The sequence below is a fragment of the Aquarana catesbeiana genome, linkage group LG04 (assembly GCF_042186555.1).
Source record: "Aquarana catesbeiana isolate 2022-GZ linkage group LG04, ASM4218655v1, whole genome shotgun sequence".
Taxonomy (NCBI): Eukaryota; Metazoa; Chordata; class Amphibia; order Anura; family Ranidae; genus Aquarana; species Aquarana catesbeiana.
The window spans coordinates 684,129,747-684,148,574 of NC_133327.1; the positions used below are offsets into that span (position 1 = coordinate 684,129,747).

General features: G+C 46.1%; 1 protein-coding gene across 1 annotated transcript in view; it reads left to right on the forward strand.

Annotated features, from left to right (window-relative positions):
- LOC141141064 (kinesin-like protein KIF6) overlaps positions 1-18,828 on the forward strand; it is a 550,310-nt gene that overhangs the window by 66,789 nt on the left and 464,693 nt on the right. Inside the window, exon 8 of the mRNA XM_073628752.1 lies at positions 14,013-14,115. Within this exon, the coding sequence (XP_073484853.1) occupies positions 14,013-14,115 (103 nt within the window). The remainder of the gene's footprint in view (positions 1-14,012; positions 14,116-18,828) is intronic.

Here is an 18,828-nt window from a genome sequence, read left to right on the forward strand (position 1 = left end):
CCGGGACAAGGTCATCCAACGCCCAGGGCAAAAATGCCAAACTGAATCCTCCCCCCATTCATGATGTGCAAGCTTAGGGGATCCTGTGCTCAGTAGTCTCTCACTTGTCAAAATCACTGTGCAGCTCAGTCTTAACACTGGGCACATGTTTGTGTTCATGGCTCTCTCCTCCACTCCTGGCTCTCTCCTCCACTTCCGGGTCTCTCCTCCACTTCCGGGTCTCTCCTCCATTTCCGGGTCTCTCCTGGACACTTCTCCACTCAGTGATGAGGGCTGTGCTCTCTATTGCCCTCCTTCTTCCTGCTAGTGCAGCTCCTGTGTGTCTGCAAACACCGCCACCTGCTTGTTATTACAGGAGTGCTGCACTGTCAGGAAAGAGGAGGGGGAGTGAGAACACAGCCCGCACCACGTCCCTTCTCTCTCCACCTCTCCTTGCTGCTCTCAGCGCAGGGCTGACAGGAGTAGTGATGCCATTGTCACTACTCCTGTCAGCCTTTTGACAGAAGAAAAGCGCCCCATCCCTACACTATTGCGCCCTACTAAGAAGACAGGTACTGACTGATTCTGTTCCTCACTATTCACTTCTTCCCCCAAGGATTTTCATTCACACTAAGCAAAAGCTTCCATTCGAAATACACTATATTGTCAAAAGTATTGGGACACCTGACTTTACACGCATATGAATTTTAATGGCATCCCAGCCTTAGTCCGTTGGGTTGACCCAACCTTTGCAGCTTCAACTCTTCTGGAAAGGCTGTCCACAAGGTTTAGAAGTGTGTCTATGGGAATGTTTTGTACGAGAAGGCCTGTCTCGCAGTCTCCGCTCTAATTCATCCCAAAGGTGTTCTGTCGGGTTGAGGTTGAGGACTCTGTGCAGGCCAGTCAAGTTCCTCCACCCCAAACTTGCTCATCCATGTCTTTATAGACCTTGCTTTGTGTCCTGACCTCAACCTGATAGAACACCTTTGGGATGAATTAGAGTGGAGACTGCGAGCCAGGCCTTCTCATCCAACATCAGCGCCTGACCTCACAAATGCTCTTCTGGAAGAATGATCAAACATTCCCATAGACACCCTCCTAAACCTTGTGGACGGCCTTCCCAGAAGAGTTGAAGCTGTTATAGCTGCAAAGGGCGGAGCCAACTCAATATTGAACCCTACGGACTAAGACTGGGATGTCATTAAAGTTTGATAGTATAGTATGTATGAAATAAAATAGCGCCTTTTAAAGAAACTTTGTTGTTGTAGCACCATAAAAATCCCAAATGTGTTGTAGTTGGAATGTTCTGTAACAATGTGTAGTGCTGCACTATATATATATATATAAACTTGTATTTTTATAACACAAGCAGGTTAAAATGAAGAGAGAAAATGATTTAGGATTTGGAGTGAAGCGATTGATATTTAACGTAATCCTTTTCCTGGCCGGAGCCTTTCTCTCGCTGGGCCCACGCCTTATTGTGGGTTATGGTTTGACCATTGGGGCTGCCATCTGTGCCAGGAGCCCAGCAGCAAAGCCACAGTGTGAGGGCGGAGAGCGGCACCTCTCCAGAAGTCGGGCACTGCCATGTGCTGGTCCTCATTGCTGAGGTTTTCCTGGCTGGGAATGTCGTCTGACATGTGGAACGGGGCGATCCCAGGGAGTGAAAGTCTCCCCCACGTGTAATGTTGAAGGATATGTGACTTCACCCCCCCCCCCCCCCCTCACACATGGAGGGCGATATCCTTCAACTATACGAGTTTATGTAACATTCAGAGACCTGCACTGCTGACTTCATCAATATACTTGGTGGGAGTGTTGGGTTATCTGCCAGAACTTTCCAGCTCAACCATCATTGCCCACCATAGTGGCCTTCTCCTAGACCAGTGATGGTGAACCTTGGCACCCCAGATGTTTAGAAACTACATTTCCCATGATGCTCATGCACTCTGCAGTGTAGTGGAGCATCATGGGAAATGTAGTTCCAAAACATCTGGGGGTGCCAAGGTTCACCATCACTGGACTAGATGGTTGCCTGGGACTTACATCTCTTTTACTTTTTTTTATGTGTGTTCAGTGCTTGGAGTAAGCCAGCTTCATTTTTGATAGCCAGGTACCAGAGAACCTCTAGATCAGGGGTGCTGAACCCCATTTCATTGCGGGCCGCATCATCATTATGGATGCCCTCAAAGGGCCGGTTGTATGGAAAAGACTAGATGTCCAGAGCACCCCCCCACCTTACATCAGATGTCAAGAGCCCCCCCCCCCTATACATTAGATGTCAAGAGCCCCCCCCTTACATTAGATGTCAAGAGCCCCCCCCTTACATTAGATGTCAAGAGCCCCCCCCCCCCCCCACTATCAGAAATTAAGAGCCCCCCCCCACTATCAGAAGTTAAGAGCCCCCCCCTTACATTAGATGTCAAGAGCCCCCCCCCACTATCAGAAGTTAAGAGTCCCCCCACCCTCCTTTACATCACAACGCACCCCCCTTACCTTGTACTGATGCCAGGAACAAGCTGGGGGCGGAGCTGGGAAGCAGAAAGTGCAGGGTCTGGAAGAGGACCTGAGGAGAGGGTTGGAGTCCGCTCCTGTAGTCTGCTGAATACTGAGACCAGGGGAGGCGGAGATGACCGGGTGCTGCAGCTGCACAGAGAAGCGCAGGATCTGCAGGAGGAGTTATATCCTCCTCTCTGCTGCTGACTGCTAAAATGGGGGGGGGGGGGGGGGGTTAGAAGGCAGAGATGAGCTCATCTCTGTGGCTGCATAGAGAAGTGCAGGATGTGGCGAAAGAGTTCTGTCCTCCTCTCTGCCAACTACTGAATGAGATGAGGGGGGGGGGTGTCAGAGATGAGCTTCTCTGCAGCCGCACGGAAAAGCCCATGATCTGTAGGAGAAGTTTTATCCTCCTCTCTGCTGCTGACTGCTAAAATGGGGGGGCATAGATGAGCCTCTCTGTGGCTGCATGGAGAAGCGCAGGATCTGTAGAAGGAGTTATATCCTCCTCTCTGCTACTGAATGAGATGGGGGGGGGGGGGGGGGGGGCGGTGGCAGAGATAAGCTTCTCTGCAGCAGCACGGAAAAGCGCAGGATCTCTAGGAGGAGTTCTGTTCTCCTCTCTGCTGCTGTCTACTGAGGCGAGGTGGGGGCGGAGATGGGGGGGGGGGGTTCCACAGCTTCCGGAGAGGTGTGAGGGCCAATTGAAATGTCCTGGCAGGCTGGATTTGGCCTGCTGGCCTTGTGTTTGACATGCGCTCTGGATGTTTTTGTTATCTTTTTTCATTATTGCCAGAACTGAAAAAACTAAATTTCAAACACAAAACTCCATTTTTATTTTTATTTTTTATTAAATTTACTAGCTATTTTACCAAATGATGAAATCCATCTGGCAATGCTCCCCTTGTCTCCGGTGTGGTCCTCCTCAGAAATGCCGCTTTGCTGCCGACGACTGGCGATCCTCCAGAATGAATGATGACCAGCCGTCCAACCTACTTCTTGTAACCCAAGGATGTCATGGACACGCCCCCTGGGGGCACATCATCACTTTTCACATTATAATGCTACAGAGACCTGCGCTGATGTAACACAAGGAAGAGAGAGTGGCGCTAACAAGACATCCGCACCACTCTCTGCGTCATTACGTTGTGTGCAGAGCGCCCCCTTAGGGAGGCGGGTGCACGATGCCCTTCACTCATTGGCATTGATTTACTTAAATAGGAAAGTACAAAATCTGGTGCCGCCGCACATGGCAGCCAATCCACTTCCAGCTTCAGCTCGTTCAGTTAAAGCGTTTGTTACCCCCAACATTTCATATTCCTGATATGTGTCTGCTGTACCATCTCCTTGTATGAGAAAGTCTCCTGTTCTTTATATTGCTTCCTGTGTGTAAAATCCCCGGTGATCCTGCCAGTTCCTCTGCTTTCCTATTAAAAACTGACCACACTAAGCAGGAGAGCACAGCGTGGTCAATTCTCTACCTATACTGGGAACTCAGCCCGCTGTCCTTAAATGATCAGACTTGTCCTGCCACCCCCCCGTTCTCCGTTCCACAGCCATTCACTGGGAAGGTCAGTGTTTTGCTTCTCCTCCCCCCCAGCTCTTATGCTGCTGGGAACAGAGGGAATGTGATCACTTATAAAAAAAAGGGAAAACAATTATTTACAATGTTTTCTTTTTTTTAATCTATACAAAAATGTTTTCCCTTCCATTTCTATTATAAACCGAATGGGTTGTTTTTACACGGTGAGGATTTACATACACTTTAAGCTTTGACCAAAAAAAAAAAAAAAAACCTGGAAGCTGATTGGTTTCTATGTAGAGCTGCACCAGATGTTGCACTCTCCAGTTTTAGTATATTATTATTATTATTATTCTGGATTTATACAGCAGTTTACGCAGCACTTTACAATATAAATCAACCCCCACTGTGTGCAAAATACCCCATTAGGGGGTGGATTCATGATGGCCTGCACTCACTGTACCCTGTTTCCCCCGAAAATAAGACCTAGCGTGATTGTCGGTGATGGCTGCGATATAAGCCCTACCCCCCCCCCCAATAAGCCCTACCCCCCCCCCAATAAGCCCTACCCCCCCCCCCCCCCCCCAAATAAGCCCTACCCTGAAAATAAGACCTACAAGGACTTTAACTAGGGCTTATTTGGGGGGTAGGGCTTATATTGCAGCCATCACCGACAATCACGCTAGGTCTTATTTTCAGGGTAGGGCTTATTTTCAGGGTAGGGCTTATTTTCAGGGAAACAGGGTATGTTCAGAGCCTGAGGACATCTGCTGGCAAAGATAAATTACTGCAGAGGACAGCTCATGATTGAAGGTGAGTATTGCAGCAAAAGTTTTTTTTTTTTTTTTCCCCTGCTAAAAATTTTTCTGGAGCAGGGCTTTATTTATTTATTTTTAATAAACACTGAAGCCCTTTATATTGGAGTGATATTGTACCTTTTTCCTACCATATATCCCTGTGAACGATCCGCGGATGTTGGGATAGCGTTGTCACACAGCCAGGCACACAACTCTCTGGTTTTCTGTCCAGTGCCAGCGTGGTTTCTGTATGTTGCATTGATCTGCGTTTGGCATAAGACGTCTCCTGCGTGCGCCTTTAAGCATCCCCAGAGAGCCACGTGACCGCGCCAGCGCCCTCCGGAGAGCAGACCAGGCCATGCGGTCTGTGACGCACATCCTGTTTGTGTGGAGATGCAGCATACACTATGTGTGATCTCTGGCACCGCAAGGCGCTTCTCCCTCTCTATTTACATAGGTGTGGTGACTGGGCTGGGCGCGTCTGCTAAACGCTTTTGTGGGTTTGACTTGTATCCATTCCTGACGAGCTCTGCCAGTCCTGCCATGCTGCAGCCAGGCTCTGCGTGTCTCCGTCTAACCAGTCATTACAGATACATTCACTTTCTCCTCTCCGCTATAGAAATGCTGGGAATGAATCCCGCAGATGGATGGAGCTGTGCACATCACGTACAGATCTCTGCTCCCTAAAATAGAGCCGTCTGCAGAATCAGAGATGACATATATGAGACAATACAGTCAGACAGCAGCTTTATCACAGTGACCCCCCCGTAACATACAGTGCCTTGAAAAAGTATTCATACCCCTTGACATTTTCCACATTTTGTCATATTACAGCCAAAAACATAAATGTATTTTATTGGGATTTTATGTGATAGACCAACACAAAGTGGCACATAATTGTGAAGTGGAAGGAAAATGATAAATGATACAAATAAATATGTGAAAAGTGTGGGGGGGAGGGGCATTTGTATGGCGCCCCCCGGAGTCAATACTTTGTAGAACCTCCTTTCTCTACAAGTCTTTTTGGGGATGTCTCTACCAGCTTTGCACATCTAGAGAGGACATTTTTGCCCATTCTTCTTCTTTGCAAAATAGCTCAAGCTCTGTCAGATTGGATGGAGAGTGTCTGTGAACAGCAATTTTCAAGTCTTGCCACAGATTCTCATTTGGATTTAGGTCTGGACTGTGACTGGGCCATTCTAACACATGAATATGCTTTCATCTAAACCATTCCATTGTAGCTCTGGCTGGATGTTTCGGGTCGTTGTCCTGCTGGAAGGTGAACCTCCGCCCCAGTCTCAAGTCTTTTGCAGACTCTAACAGGTTTTCTCCTAAGATTGTCCTGTATTTGTCTCCATCCATCTTCCCATCAACTCTGACCAGCTTCCCTGTCCCTGCTGAAGAAAAGCATCCCCACCACATGATGCTGCCACCACCATGTTTCACAGTGGGGATGGTGTGTTCAGGGGGATGGGCAGTGTTAGTTTTCCCCCACACATAGCATTTTGCTTTTAGGCCATAAAGTTCAATTTTGGTCTCATCTGACCAGATCACCTTCTTCCACATGTTTGCTGTGTCCTCCACATGGCTTCTCACAAACTACAAACAGGACTTCTTATGACTTTCTTTCACCAATGTCTTTCTTCTTGTCACTCTTCCATAAAGGGCAGATTTGTGGAGAACACGACTAATAGTTGTCCTGTGGACAGATTCTCCCACCTGAGCTGTGGATCTCTGCAGCTCCTCCAGAGTTACCATGGACCTCTTGGCTCTTCTCTGATGAATGTTCTCCTTGCCCGGCCGGTCAGTTTAGGTGGACGGCCATGTCTTGGTAGGTTTGCAGTTGTGCCATACTCTTTCCATTTTCGGATGATGGATTGAACAGAGCTCCGTGAGATGTTCAAAGCTTGGGAGATTTTATTATAACCTAACCCTGCTTTATACTTCTCCACAACTTTATCCCTGACCTGTCTGGTGTGTTCCTCGGCCATCATGATGCTGTTTGTTTACTAAGGTTCTCTAACAAACCTCTGAGGGTTTCACAGCTGTATTTTTACTGAGACTAAATGACACACAAAGGGATTCCATTTACTAATTAGGTGACTTCTGAAGGCAATTGGTTCCACTAGATTTTAGTTGGGGGTATCAGAGTAAAGGGGGCTGAATACAAATGTACCCCCCACACTTTTCACATATTTATTTGTAAAAAAAATTGAAAACCATTTATCATTTTCCTTCCACTTCACAATTATGTGTCACTTTGTGTTGGTCTATCACATAAAATCCCAATAAAATACATTTACGTTTTTGGTTGCAACATGAGCTATGAGTAAGCACTCAGTCCTGAGTGCGAAACGCGTCAGCTTACCTGTACTTTCTGCATGACAGTCTTGTTGTTTTGATGATCCCATTTTTTCAATAAAGTGAAGTTTTTTGACTATATCCAGTGTGCGGCATCCAAATCTTCTCCTCCTTTCAAAGCCTGCTTTGGTTGCAACATGACAAAATGTGGAAAATTTCAAGGGGTGTGAATACTTTTTCAAGGCAAGCACGTCATCCATTGCTAGGACACTGGCAGTCCTAGCAACCAAGTAACAGGATGATCACAGAATGGATGGGAAGTGGAACCTGACTCCAGTCGCAGGCCATCAGCAAGCCAAATTTGACCCATGGAGACCCTTGCCATGGACAAAAATGAGAATTTAACTCTTGCAGTGCAGAAGGAGTCTCACTATAAGGAAAGTTTTTTGAAGTTGTTCAGCTTTAAGGCACTATATTAGTATTAATGTATCGCAGTACCATTTGTTTTTCATCCTTTGGCACCTCAACACGCTGTGAAGGTAAACTTGGAGTATGTCCGTCTTCTTATTCATTCTGGCGCATTGGCAGCCCATGTAAATGAATGGTCTACCTTTAAAGCGGAAGTAAACCCATCCATTTAACCATTTCAAATAACAGTTACATTTCCGGGACGTGCCGGGACTGTAACCCTCCCATTGGATGTGCTCTCAACCAGACTGTCAAGCCATCCAATGGCTGGTGTCATAACTGATCGCATCTTGGCAGTTGTAGATTAAACAGAGGCCAAGATGGCGGCTTCCGTGGCTGAAAACGATAGGAGGGGTTTACTTCCACTTTAAGCAACACGTGTATGGCACAACATATTGTGAATGTGTTGATGGAATTTACGATAATGGAAGGGTATGAATGGGCCCTGAAGTTTTTTAGTTTTAATTAATTTACTGAAATGATATACTATATACTGGGGGTAGGTTCACAGCTGAATGTAGAAATGATTATTTTAGTGGGAGGAAGTGTCTGCCATGTGAGCTGGTAGGGCAGGAAGGTACCCAGCGGATGTCACCATGGAAGGGTTGGTGTCACCAGTGTCCTGATGACCATTAGTATTCCAGGCAGGGGGTAGGGCAGTGGCACAGTATGGAATAACGCCGGTTCTGAGAGGTGTTGTCTCCATCCTGATGGTGTGCAGCCATAAAACACAGTAGAGGTGAGAGAGATTATGGAGAATGGAAATTATTTTACAGATTTTTTTTGGCAGATAAAACAAAGTAGTAGTATTTACTGCATAGTTTACAGTTTTCCTGAACCTACCCTGGTGGAAGCCCTGCTGAAGACATTTTAATATAGAACCTCGCTGATTCCGGCTTCATACAGAGAGACACAGAGCAGATTTCCTATATGACCGCAGCCAAGACACTGCCGCTCGTCCTATATTTACATTACCGCGTGCCAGCTCCAGCAGACTGTCTAACACATGATAGGGGGTGACCTTTTTTGTTTATTTTCCCTGGAAGCTCTTTATAGGTCCCATAAGGTAACGGCTTACCGTCCATAATCACCATGGCGCTTTTTTTGCCCCGACTCCTCAGAGCGCGCCCTGCAGTAAACACTGCACTCGGGTTCCACAATCATATTGGCACTGGGATTTACTGCCCACCCTGCGTGTGTAACGGAGGAGGGTTGCTAGTGGCTCCAGGGCCTACTGTTTCTACATATTATTAAGTAAAGCATAGAATTTCAACTTAAATTGGGTTTTCCATGGGAAAAGCAGACAAGTAGAATAGAATTCAGAAGGGTCATAAACCTAAAGTAAAGTGAAAGTAATCCCTCCTATTGTTTTCAGCCAAGGAAGCTGCCATCTTGGCCTCTGTTTAATCTTCAACTGCCATGATGCTACACATGTGATCAGTTATGACACCAGCCATTGGATGGTTTGACAGTTTGGTTGAGAGCACAAACAATGTGACAGTTACATTCCCGATATGTGCCAGGAATGTAACTTTTTTTTTAAACTGTCAAATCGATTGGGATTACTTCCACTTTAACTAACCCCAGGGTCCTTGAAGGACTTCTGATGAGGATTTGTCATAAATGGTCAAGTTGTAAATGATCTGGAATATAGTTTAAAGCAGGGGTCGCCAACCTCCGGGCCGTGGCCTGTTTGCAGCCGGGCCGAGAAGGCTGCACTGTCTGACATCCGGCGGTGGAGCGAGCAGAGAGATTATATCATCTCTCACCACCCGCCTGCATCACTGCTCTTCCGCGCACACAGCGAGGCAGAACACCGCTATACTGCTGGAGGTGAGGCGGGGGGTGCAGAGAAATGAGATCATCTCTCACCGCCCGCCCCCCATCACCGCTGTTCTCCCTCACTACCCACTACTCCAGGCCTGCCTCTGAACTAATGTGCACGCCTGTGCTGCCACCACTGAAGTGACAATCTTCATGTGGTGGCAGGTGACAATCCACATCTAGTGGCAGGCGACATGGCAAATGACAAGCGGCATCTGGTGGCTGGCGACATGGCAGGCTACATGGAAAATGACAAGCGGCATCTGGTGGCAGGCGACATGGCAAGTGACAGTCCGCATCTGGTGGCAGGCAACGTGGCAAGGGACAAACCGCATCTGGTGGCAGGCGACGTGGCAAGGGACAAACCGCATCTGGTGGCAGGCGACGTGGCAAGTGATAAGCTGTATCTGAAGGCAGGTGACGTGGCAAGTGACAATCTGCATCTGGTGGCAGGCGACGTGGCAAGTGACGTGGCAAGGGACAAACCGCATCTGGTGGCAGGCAACGTGGCAAGGGACAAACCGCATCTGGTGGCAGGCAACGTGGCAAAGGACAAACCGCATCTGGTGGCAGGCAACATGGCAAGGGACAAACCGCATCTGGTGGCAGGCGACGTGGCAAGTGATAAGCTGTATCTGAAGGCAGGTGACGTGGCAAGTGACAATCTGCATCTGGTGGCAGGCGACGTGGCAAGTGATGTGGCAAGGGACAAACCGCATCTGAAGGCAGGCGACGTGGCAAGTGACAAGCTGTATCTGGTGGCAGGCGACATGGCAAGTGACAATGCGCATATGGTGGCAAGCGACAATCCGCATCTGGTGGCAGGCGACTTGCAAAGGACAAAATGCATCTGGTGTAAGGCGATGTGGCAAGCGACAATCCGCATCTAGTGGCAAGTGACACTCTGCATCTGCTGGCACCTTCTGCATTAGGGTAAGTTGAAATATTTCATTCTATATTACAATATAATAATAGAAATAGTGCGCTTCAATCATCCTGACACCATATCAGCCATGGTGCCGTGGTGATTGAAGCGCTAATACCAGCCATTTCCCCAGCAAATTGCCACGAAAAGCTGCATACACCCTCCCGGACCTTGGCACAATTTTCTTCCACAACGCTGGTCCCCGGTGCCAAAAAGGTTAGGGACCACTGGTTTAAAGGATACACATCTGTGGCTAGGGTATTGACCCATATTGAATGATCTCCACGAAGTTAAAGCAGAAGTAAACCCATCAATTTAATAGTTAAAAAAAACAGTTACATTCCCGGCATGTGCTGGGAATGTAACTGTCACATTGGTTGTGCTCTCAACCAAACTGTCAAATCATCCAATGGCCGGTGTCATAACTGATCACATGTGCAGCATCATGGCAGTTGAAGATTAAACAGAGGCCAAGACGGCAGCTTCCTTGGCTGAAAATGTTAGGAGGGTTTACTTCCAGATTAACTTTCATTCATATTACATAAGTCTTATGGTAATGGAGTTACCTTTAAAAAAAGTGATTACACTAATGTAGAAGTGGATACTTGTCACATACCTGATAGGAGACTGAATTGATGAGGTTGGCCTCTCTTGTATCTCCAGCCCAGGCCTCACTGAAGGTGGAACAGAGAGTGCCAAAGGACAGGAGGGACATGAAGTGACGGCAGGCGTTGATAGAACTTGCAGTAGGAGATGCAGGCCCAGATGTATTTGGCAGTAGATCGGGTCAGGAACAGGAACTGTGCAATGTGGTCCAGCCGAGGTTAAAGAAGCACTCCACATACACTGCAGGCTCTGGGTGTGTGGCTTGTCAGAGCTCTTAATAGCCTTTAAACAAGAACACATTGTGATGAGCAAAGCTGGTATAGATGACAGCCAGGGCATGCACTCAAAAGGACGTGAAGCCAAATTGGAGACAGAACCATAGTCACAAGGGTAGCCAAGGTCAGCAGCAATCAGGCAGTGAGGCACAGAATCATCAGCAGAGACATAGTCAGGAACAGAGCCAAGGTGAGGAACAGGTGTCAGAAGAGTAGCAGAATCCAAGGTCAGGTCAGCAGCAAAGATACACAGGATGCAAACAAGACACAGGAAACAGCTTAAAGACCAGTCAACACTTGAGCGTGGTAGATGGCATCCTTAAATAGGCCATTTGGCACAAACGGGCACTGTGGATGTGCTCATGCACACATACACATTCCTGTGTGCATTACTGCTCACCTTTTCACCTTTCTATGGAAAATGTTAGGCACATGCCTGCGCACCAGAGATCTCACAGAAATTCCCTTACATTACCTCTTGGACATCGAACACACCCATATTAGAAGGTCCAGAAGGCTATCAACACCTGTTACACTCTTAAGAAAAATATACTGTATATCATATATGGTATCTAGCAAATCATAATTTCATTCCACTTAATGTATGCAGGTTTACAGACTGTGAAGCTTTGTCATATGTAAATTAAGATGTACCCAAGATAGGTGGACATCTAAGATAGGTTGACCCATCCAAGATTGGTTGACAAAAGCCACATGTGGTATATGACTCCTTTGCAACCACTGGTTTAGCATATCCACGCAGACCACCAAGTTGGGACCTCTCCATTGATGCTTGCTTTTGGATATACTGAACCAGTAGATGCATAGAAGCCATATACCACAGCTGCGGACCTGCAGGAGGTGGCATGGGACCAGAGGCCCCCTCTCCTTTTGACACAATGTTGGATGTGGTTTGCGTGTGAATAGAGAAAGATGCCCAGAAGTAATTTTTTGCCTTTTATAGAAATGGACTATATGACACCTGTACTCTCCAGTGTTTTGGAATAATCTATAATCTATTCAACCTGATGACAAACTCCTTTTTTCTTCAGATATTAGTAAAACAGCCCCCAGTATGGTGCGAACACCTCTGCCATCCCTTGTGGTCTCCCTCCTCATTTGTACGGACTGGACCCCTGCATGCACAGATGGAATGAATGATTTTATTCATACTAATTATTTCCTTAAACAATGTGAAACAATAGATACTTTTGTCCTCCAGGAAATCCTGGGAAAGTTATTAACAGACACGAAATGCATTGAGTACACAATGTAACCCCACTACTGGAGAACGGTGTATTTGTGGTTAGAACATTTGATCGTTTGATCTTTAATGTTGGGGCATGTAGATGGAGGGAATGTGGAAATATTATAGTGGATTAATATGAGCGCTCTATATTTTATGCATTTATGTTTTTGCTGACTGCTATATTTATATATATATATGTTGCAGTTTGCAAGTGGTTTACCAGGGTTATGATGGAAGCTATCAGCCATAACCCCAGTATTTCTCTTTGCAGCCAGTGGTTGGCTATCCCATGAGTCGGTGGAGCGCTTTCAGGGAGAAAACGCCCCCTCCTGACGCTCGCCGGTATTTCTCGGGCCTACTGCGCCAGAGAAACGATCCAACGGTGCGGCCGGCTGGTCACAGAGGCGATAAAAGACTTTAATTGTCTTTAAATGCCTCTATGGCCTTGGGGGACCGGAGCGATGTCATGACCTCACTTCTGGTCTAGGGTGGAAGTAAACAATTTTTATTTATTTTTTTAAAACCAAAGATTAAAATTTTTTTTTTTTTTTTTTAATCTTTTGCCTTTAAAAGTAATGGAGAGAATTGGGGTCTTTTTTGACCCCAGATCTCTCCATAAAGAGGACCTGTCATCCTTATTTCTATTACAAGGGATGTTTACATACTGTTATACAAGCTGTACACTCACTACTTTACATTTACATATATAATAAAATATTTACAAAAATGTGAAGGGTGTACTCACTTTTGTGAGATACTGTATATCTCTTTGTACCTGTGTTTAAATAAACAGTCTTATGTTTTTTTTACCACCCTACACTGATGTCTCAACAAGTGACTGGGTGGGTTAAGGGATCTTGGATCGTGCTGGTACCGGACAAGGGAAGTTTATAGGGCGGACATACTCCTCTTGAGTACGGGGGTCCATCACAGATAGCATTGTGTAAAGATCTATTATATGAAATATGTTTTGGAAGCCTGACTTTCTGACTATCATCTTATGTGTGTAGCAATAGTAAGATATCCATTGAAAGACAATGGGCCAGCCATTGGCCAAGCACCAAGATGTGCTGGAAACCCTGCCTGACAACGACAATGGCTCCTTATTCTGCTTTATAACAAAGGAGAGGATTGTCCCGTGTCCAGGAAGATCTGATGTGTGATAGCAATCATCTACAGCTGATTCTCTGTCACCCTCCAGGACATCAGCAATCATACAAATTTGGCAGCAAAGATCAAAATCTGCTGATCCCTTGAATTATTAGACGGTCTAAGTCTTTACTGTTGGGTGGAATTAAACTGCCCAGTTGATTGTGTGGAATGCAGAAGCAGGACAATGTCATAGGCATGCTTTGTTTACCGCTGCAGGCCCAAAATGTTACAGAAAGTTCTTTTTCTGGCAAACAATTCGTTCAGTAACAAAGAGCAGACACAAACAAACAATACTGCAGGTTTGTAATATCTAATCCTCCAAAATGCCCCCAATTTGTGCAGACGGCAGCATTCCATGTAAGAGGTGTAGAGCGTATGGTCAGCGCAAAGTAACATCTGGCTGTGTCTGTGTCCGCAGGGGAGAAAATGTCTTTGGGCCGCCAAGAAGCATTTGAAATCTTCAAGCGCGATTATCCGGACAGAGTCGGCATTGAAGACAACAAAGCTCTCCTGAAACAAAGGTAACGTTTCTGGTACTGCAAGGGCAACATTCCACAACTGTTTACAGAAGAATGCTAGGTATAAATATGTTTACATTGTTCCAGCTTGGACCAACGTAACTATGTACAGCATACACCATACCTGTGTGATCCTTCTAGATCTAGAAGCTGGAAATTCTTACTTCTTGGAGTCCTACAACACTTCCTCTGCTTCCTTTGTTCAGCACATGGCTGTTTTCAATTCCTTTTTCCCTTCTTCCTGCCTACATCACTTCCTGTCCTGAGCTTCATGAACCAATCCAACTAGTTTATTAGCATATTCATTGGGGAAGCCCAGCTTCAAATTATATGTATGCTTTTAAAATCACTAAAATAGCCATAATAACACAAGATTCTGCAGTTTCAAGCCGAGAAAGAGCTTCCGTAGGGTTAAGGGGCAGCTGCATCTAATTAGTGAGCTGTCACCAGTGACAGGATCACTAATGTGACACAGGCCTAAAGCTCCCCATGCAGACCTAGGTATCATTCTTTTGCTCTGCATCATGTGTTCTTGTAACCAAGCTGGTTGGCACTTTCCGAATGTGAACAGCATTCATCACTCTTACCAGCAGATCTGAACGGGATCAGTCCAAAGTTGTGGGAGGCCTAACCTGCTGTTTTGTAGCAACCATGTGTAGGGCTAATCCTAAAACACACCGGGGTTGATTTACTAAGGGCAAATAGACTTTGCACTATGCAAGTGCAGTTGCTCCAGAGCTTCGTAAATGAGGGGAAGCTCTTCCATTATCCAATCATGTCCAAGTAAAATACTCCTTTTTTTTTTCCTTGCATGTGATCAGGTATTATTTGTAAAGGGAAGCCTTATCTCATTTACTGAGCTCTAAAACAGTTGTCTCCAAACTACTGCCTGGGGGCCAGATGTGACTTATCTTTATCCAGTTCTTGGGGAACAATTCTCCCCACTGACACCAACATCGGGGGTACTATTCCTCCCGCTGATACCAATGATGGGGCACTATTTCTCCCACTGATACCAATGATGGGGCACTATTCCTCCCACTGATACCAACATTGGGGCACTATTCCTCCCGCTGATACCAATGATGGGGCACTATTCCTCCCACTGATACCAATGATGGGGCACTATTCCTCCCACTGATACCAACATTGGGGCACTATTCCTCCCACTGATACCAATGATGGGACACTATTCCTCCCGCTGATACCAATGATGGGGCACTATTCCTCCCACTGATACCAACATTGGGGCACTATTCCTCCCGCTGATACCAATGATGGGGCACTATTCCTCCCACTGATACCAATGATGGGGCACTATTCCTCCCACTGATACCAACATTGGGGCACTATTCCTCCCACTGACACCAACATTGGGTCATTATTTCTCCCACTGACACCAAAGATGGGGCACTATTCTTCCCACTGATACCAACCTTGGGACATTATTCTTCCCACTGACACCAACGACGGTACACTATTCCTCCCACTGATACCAACTACGGTACACTATTCCTCCTACTGGTACCAACATTTGGGCACTATTCCTTCCACAAGGGTCAATGGTTTCCAAATGGCGAGATGTGACCCTGTGCCTGCCATTATCTGGCCCTTGGGGTACTATTCCTTCCACAGACACAAAATTATGCGGCGCCATTTCTCCCATTTCTCCCATTGATACCAAGGATGGAGCATTGTTCGTCCTACTAAAACCAATGATGGGGCATGGTTCACTCTCACTGATGTTGGGGGCGTTTTCTACAGTCCAAAGTCCGGCCACCCTGAAGCCTAAATGACAGTAAACTGGCCCTTTGGAAAGTTTGGAGACCCTTTGTATTTTTTTGTTTTTTTTATACCATCTGATCATTAGTTGATCATGTTATATGAAACATCTCATAAAGCCAAATGAGGGCCTTCAGCAGATCACTGAGACCACCAGATGTTGTGTTCACATCTTTTGGTGGGACATTAAAGGAAAGGCCGGGGCTTTGATTGACGACTCATAGAAGCTGCGCTGTACGAAGACTTAGTCATGGCTCAATTCTCTGAGAGCATACCCGGAGTCCACTCTACTCCACGGGGGAGGGGGGCGGCCATGACACACATGGTGTGATCCCATAGCCTCTGACTCAAACCCTCACCTGGGGGTAAATCATGCTTTGTGGATTTCTTTATGACATATTTTAAACACTATTTACACAGATAATTGGCTGAGACTTTTTTAAGAGTCATAAAATATTATCAATGAGGATTTAGCTTTCCATCTGAAGAATAAATAAGCATTTCCCCAGCCGCTGCCACAGCTCATAAACCCCCCCCCCAGATAAAGTGGTGTGCATATCATTGTTCCTGTCTGTGCCCTGTAATATTTTGAGAGGTAAGGTTCAAGCAGAGGGAAAAAAACATTTGAAGTAAACCTGAGTCCAGTTTTAAAAATATAATGAATTTTAGCTTACCAGCCCTTAGATGTGGTGGCTGCTTCAGTTTTTGGTTTATTGTCACCTGGTGATCCTGCCAGGATTCCTATTGTAGGGTGACAACACTCATTCACTATATTGTATCTATGGAGGGTGGCGTTGCCAGCCTAGAACAGAAAGTGTGTAAGGTCTACAGAACACCTCCCCTCTTCCCATCTCCATAACATTCAAACTAACCACTTCCCATCCGGGCCAATTCTGGTATTTCTCTTCTACATGTGATAGTGCTACCGATCACTGGTATCAATGGGTGGAATAGTGCCCCATCATTGTTATTTATGGAAGAAATAGTGCCCCATCATTGATGTCAATGGGAGGAATAGTGCCCCTTTATTGGTTTCAATGGGAGGAATAGTGCCCCATCATTGGTGTCAGTGAGAGGAATAGTGCCACATCATTGGTTATCAGTGGAAGGAATAGTGCCACATCATTGGTGTCTGTGGGAGGAATAGTGCCCCATCATAGGTTATCAGTGGAAGGAATAGTGCCACATCATTGGTATCAATGGGTGGACTACTGTCCCACATCAGTGGGAGGAATAGTGCCCCATCATTGGTGTCAGTGGGAGGAATAGTGCCTCCTCATTGGTGTCAGTGAGAGAAATAGTGCCACATCATTGGTTATCAGTGGGAGGAATAGTGCCCCCTCATTGGTATCGGTGGGAGGAATAGTGCCCCCTCATTGGTATCGGTGGGAGGAATAGTGCCCCATCATTGGTTATCAGTGGAAGGAATAGTGCCCCATCATTGGTGTCAGTGGGAGGAATATTGCCCCATCATTGGTATCGGTGGGAGGAATATTGCCCCATCATTGGTATCGGTGGGAGGACTACTGTCCCATATCAGTGGGAGGAATAGTGCCCCAAGAGTACATTGGGGTTCCTGCTGGATTTGTATATATTTTATTATGGGGACACCCCAATGTGAACAGGAGCAACTTATCACCCTGTAATCAGTGAGAACAGAGAGAGGAACTTTAACAAGGTTCTCTCATTATTAGGGTCCTAAAGAAATCTAAGGAACCAATGGGTGGCCACCAGACTTCATGGAGGACTAAAATGTAAATTCCTTGTGGACTGACCCTTCAAACAGACGAGCTCAGCATTACAACAGCTTTTATATAACATTTCTATGTGAATGTTTAATAAATTATTGTTTATTAGCTTAGCAGATGTCAGAAGGCTACAAACCACCGTGATGTAACTCTATAAAAATAAGCGGTGCTTTCCTGCAGGGTAATTATGGGATCACATTTAATACAATCCATTTCATGTGGACCAGGAATGTGGCAAGGAATGACCCCGGATTGTTGGAAAGCGGAAGGCCAATTAGTGTTACTCATCCATTGCTTCCAGCACAGAAGCTTCTCCTTGTTCTGCAGATCTTTCCTATTCTTCTTCATATGGGGTCTTTGGTAGAGGTGGGGCCCACCACATACAGGCTGATTCCAGAATACAGGAATTAAATGCATATACTGTCCAAGAGCTGATTTGTATTCCTGTATATCGGAACAGACAGAGGAGCTGAGTTAGTGACCTGACTTTTCTGTACCTCAGTTAAGCAATACACTTTGGTCACCGCCCCGCCCTCAGCCTGTGATTGGACAGTGATGAGGCTCCTCCCTCTGTGCGTGGTCATGTGATTGGCCCCTAGTGTTGCCCTTCCGTCTAAGTTCTGGTGTACAGTAGATTACAGGAGGCTAAGATTAGGACAAATTGAGGTACTAAATCTAATTACATTTGAAAATATATTTAATATATATTTTTAAATAAATACACAAATGCTTTATTTGGGGGTTTTGTAGTTCAGCTTTAATCAGGACCCTCTAAGAAGCCTCAGATAAAAATATAGTGGGAGCTGCTTTATAGTCTCTACAAACACAATGTATCATGGGAATGGTGTAAAAGAGTGTTTTCCAAACTGTGACCCATGGGCTGGATGCAACACTTTACCTGCCTCTATCTGGCCTGCAGGGCAATGTTTGACTGACACCGATGATGGGGCACTATCCCTCCCACTGACACCAATGATGGGGCACTATCCCTCCCACTGATACCAATGATGGGGCACTATCCCTCCCACTGATACCAATGATGGGGCACTATCCCTCCCACTGACACCAATGATGGGGCACTATCCCTCCCACTGACACCAATGATGGGGCACTATCCCTCCCACTGATACCAATGATGGGGCACTATCCCTCCCACTGATACCAATGATGGGGCACTATCCCTCCC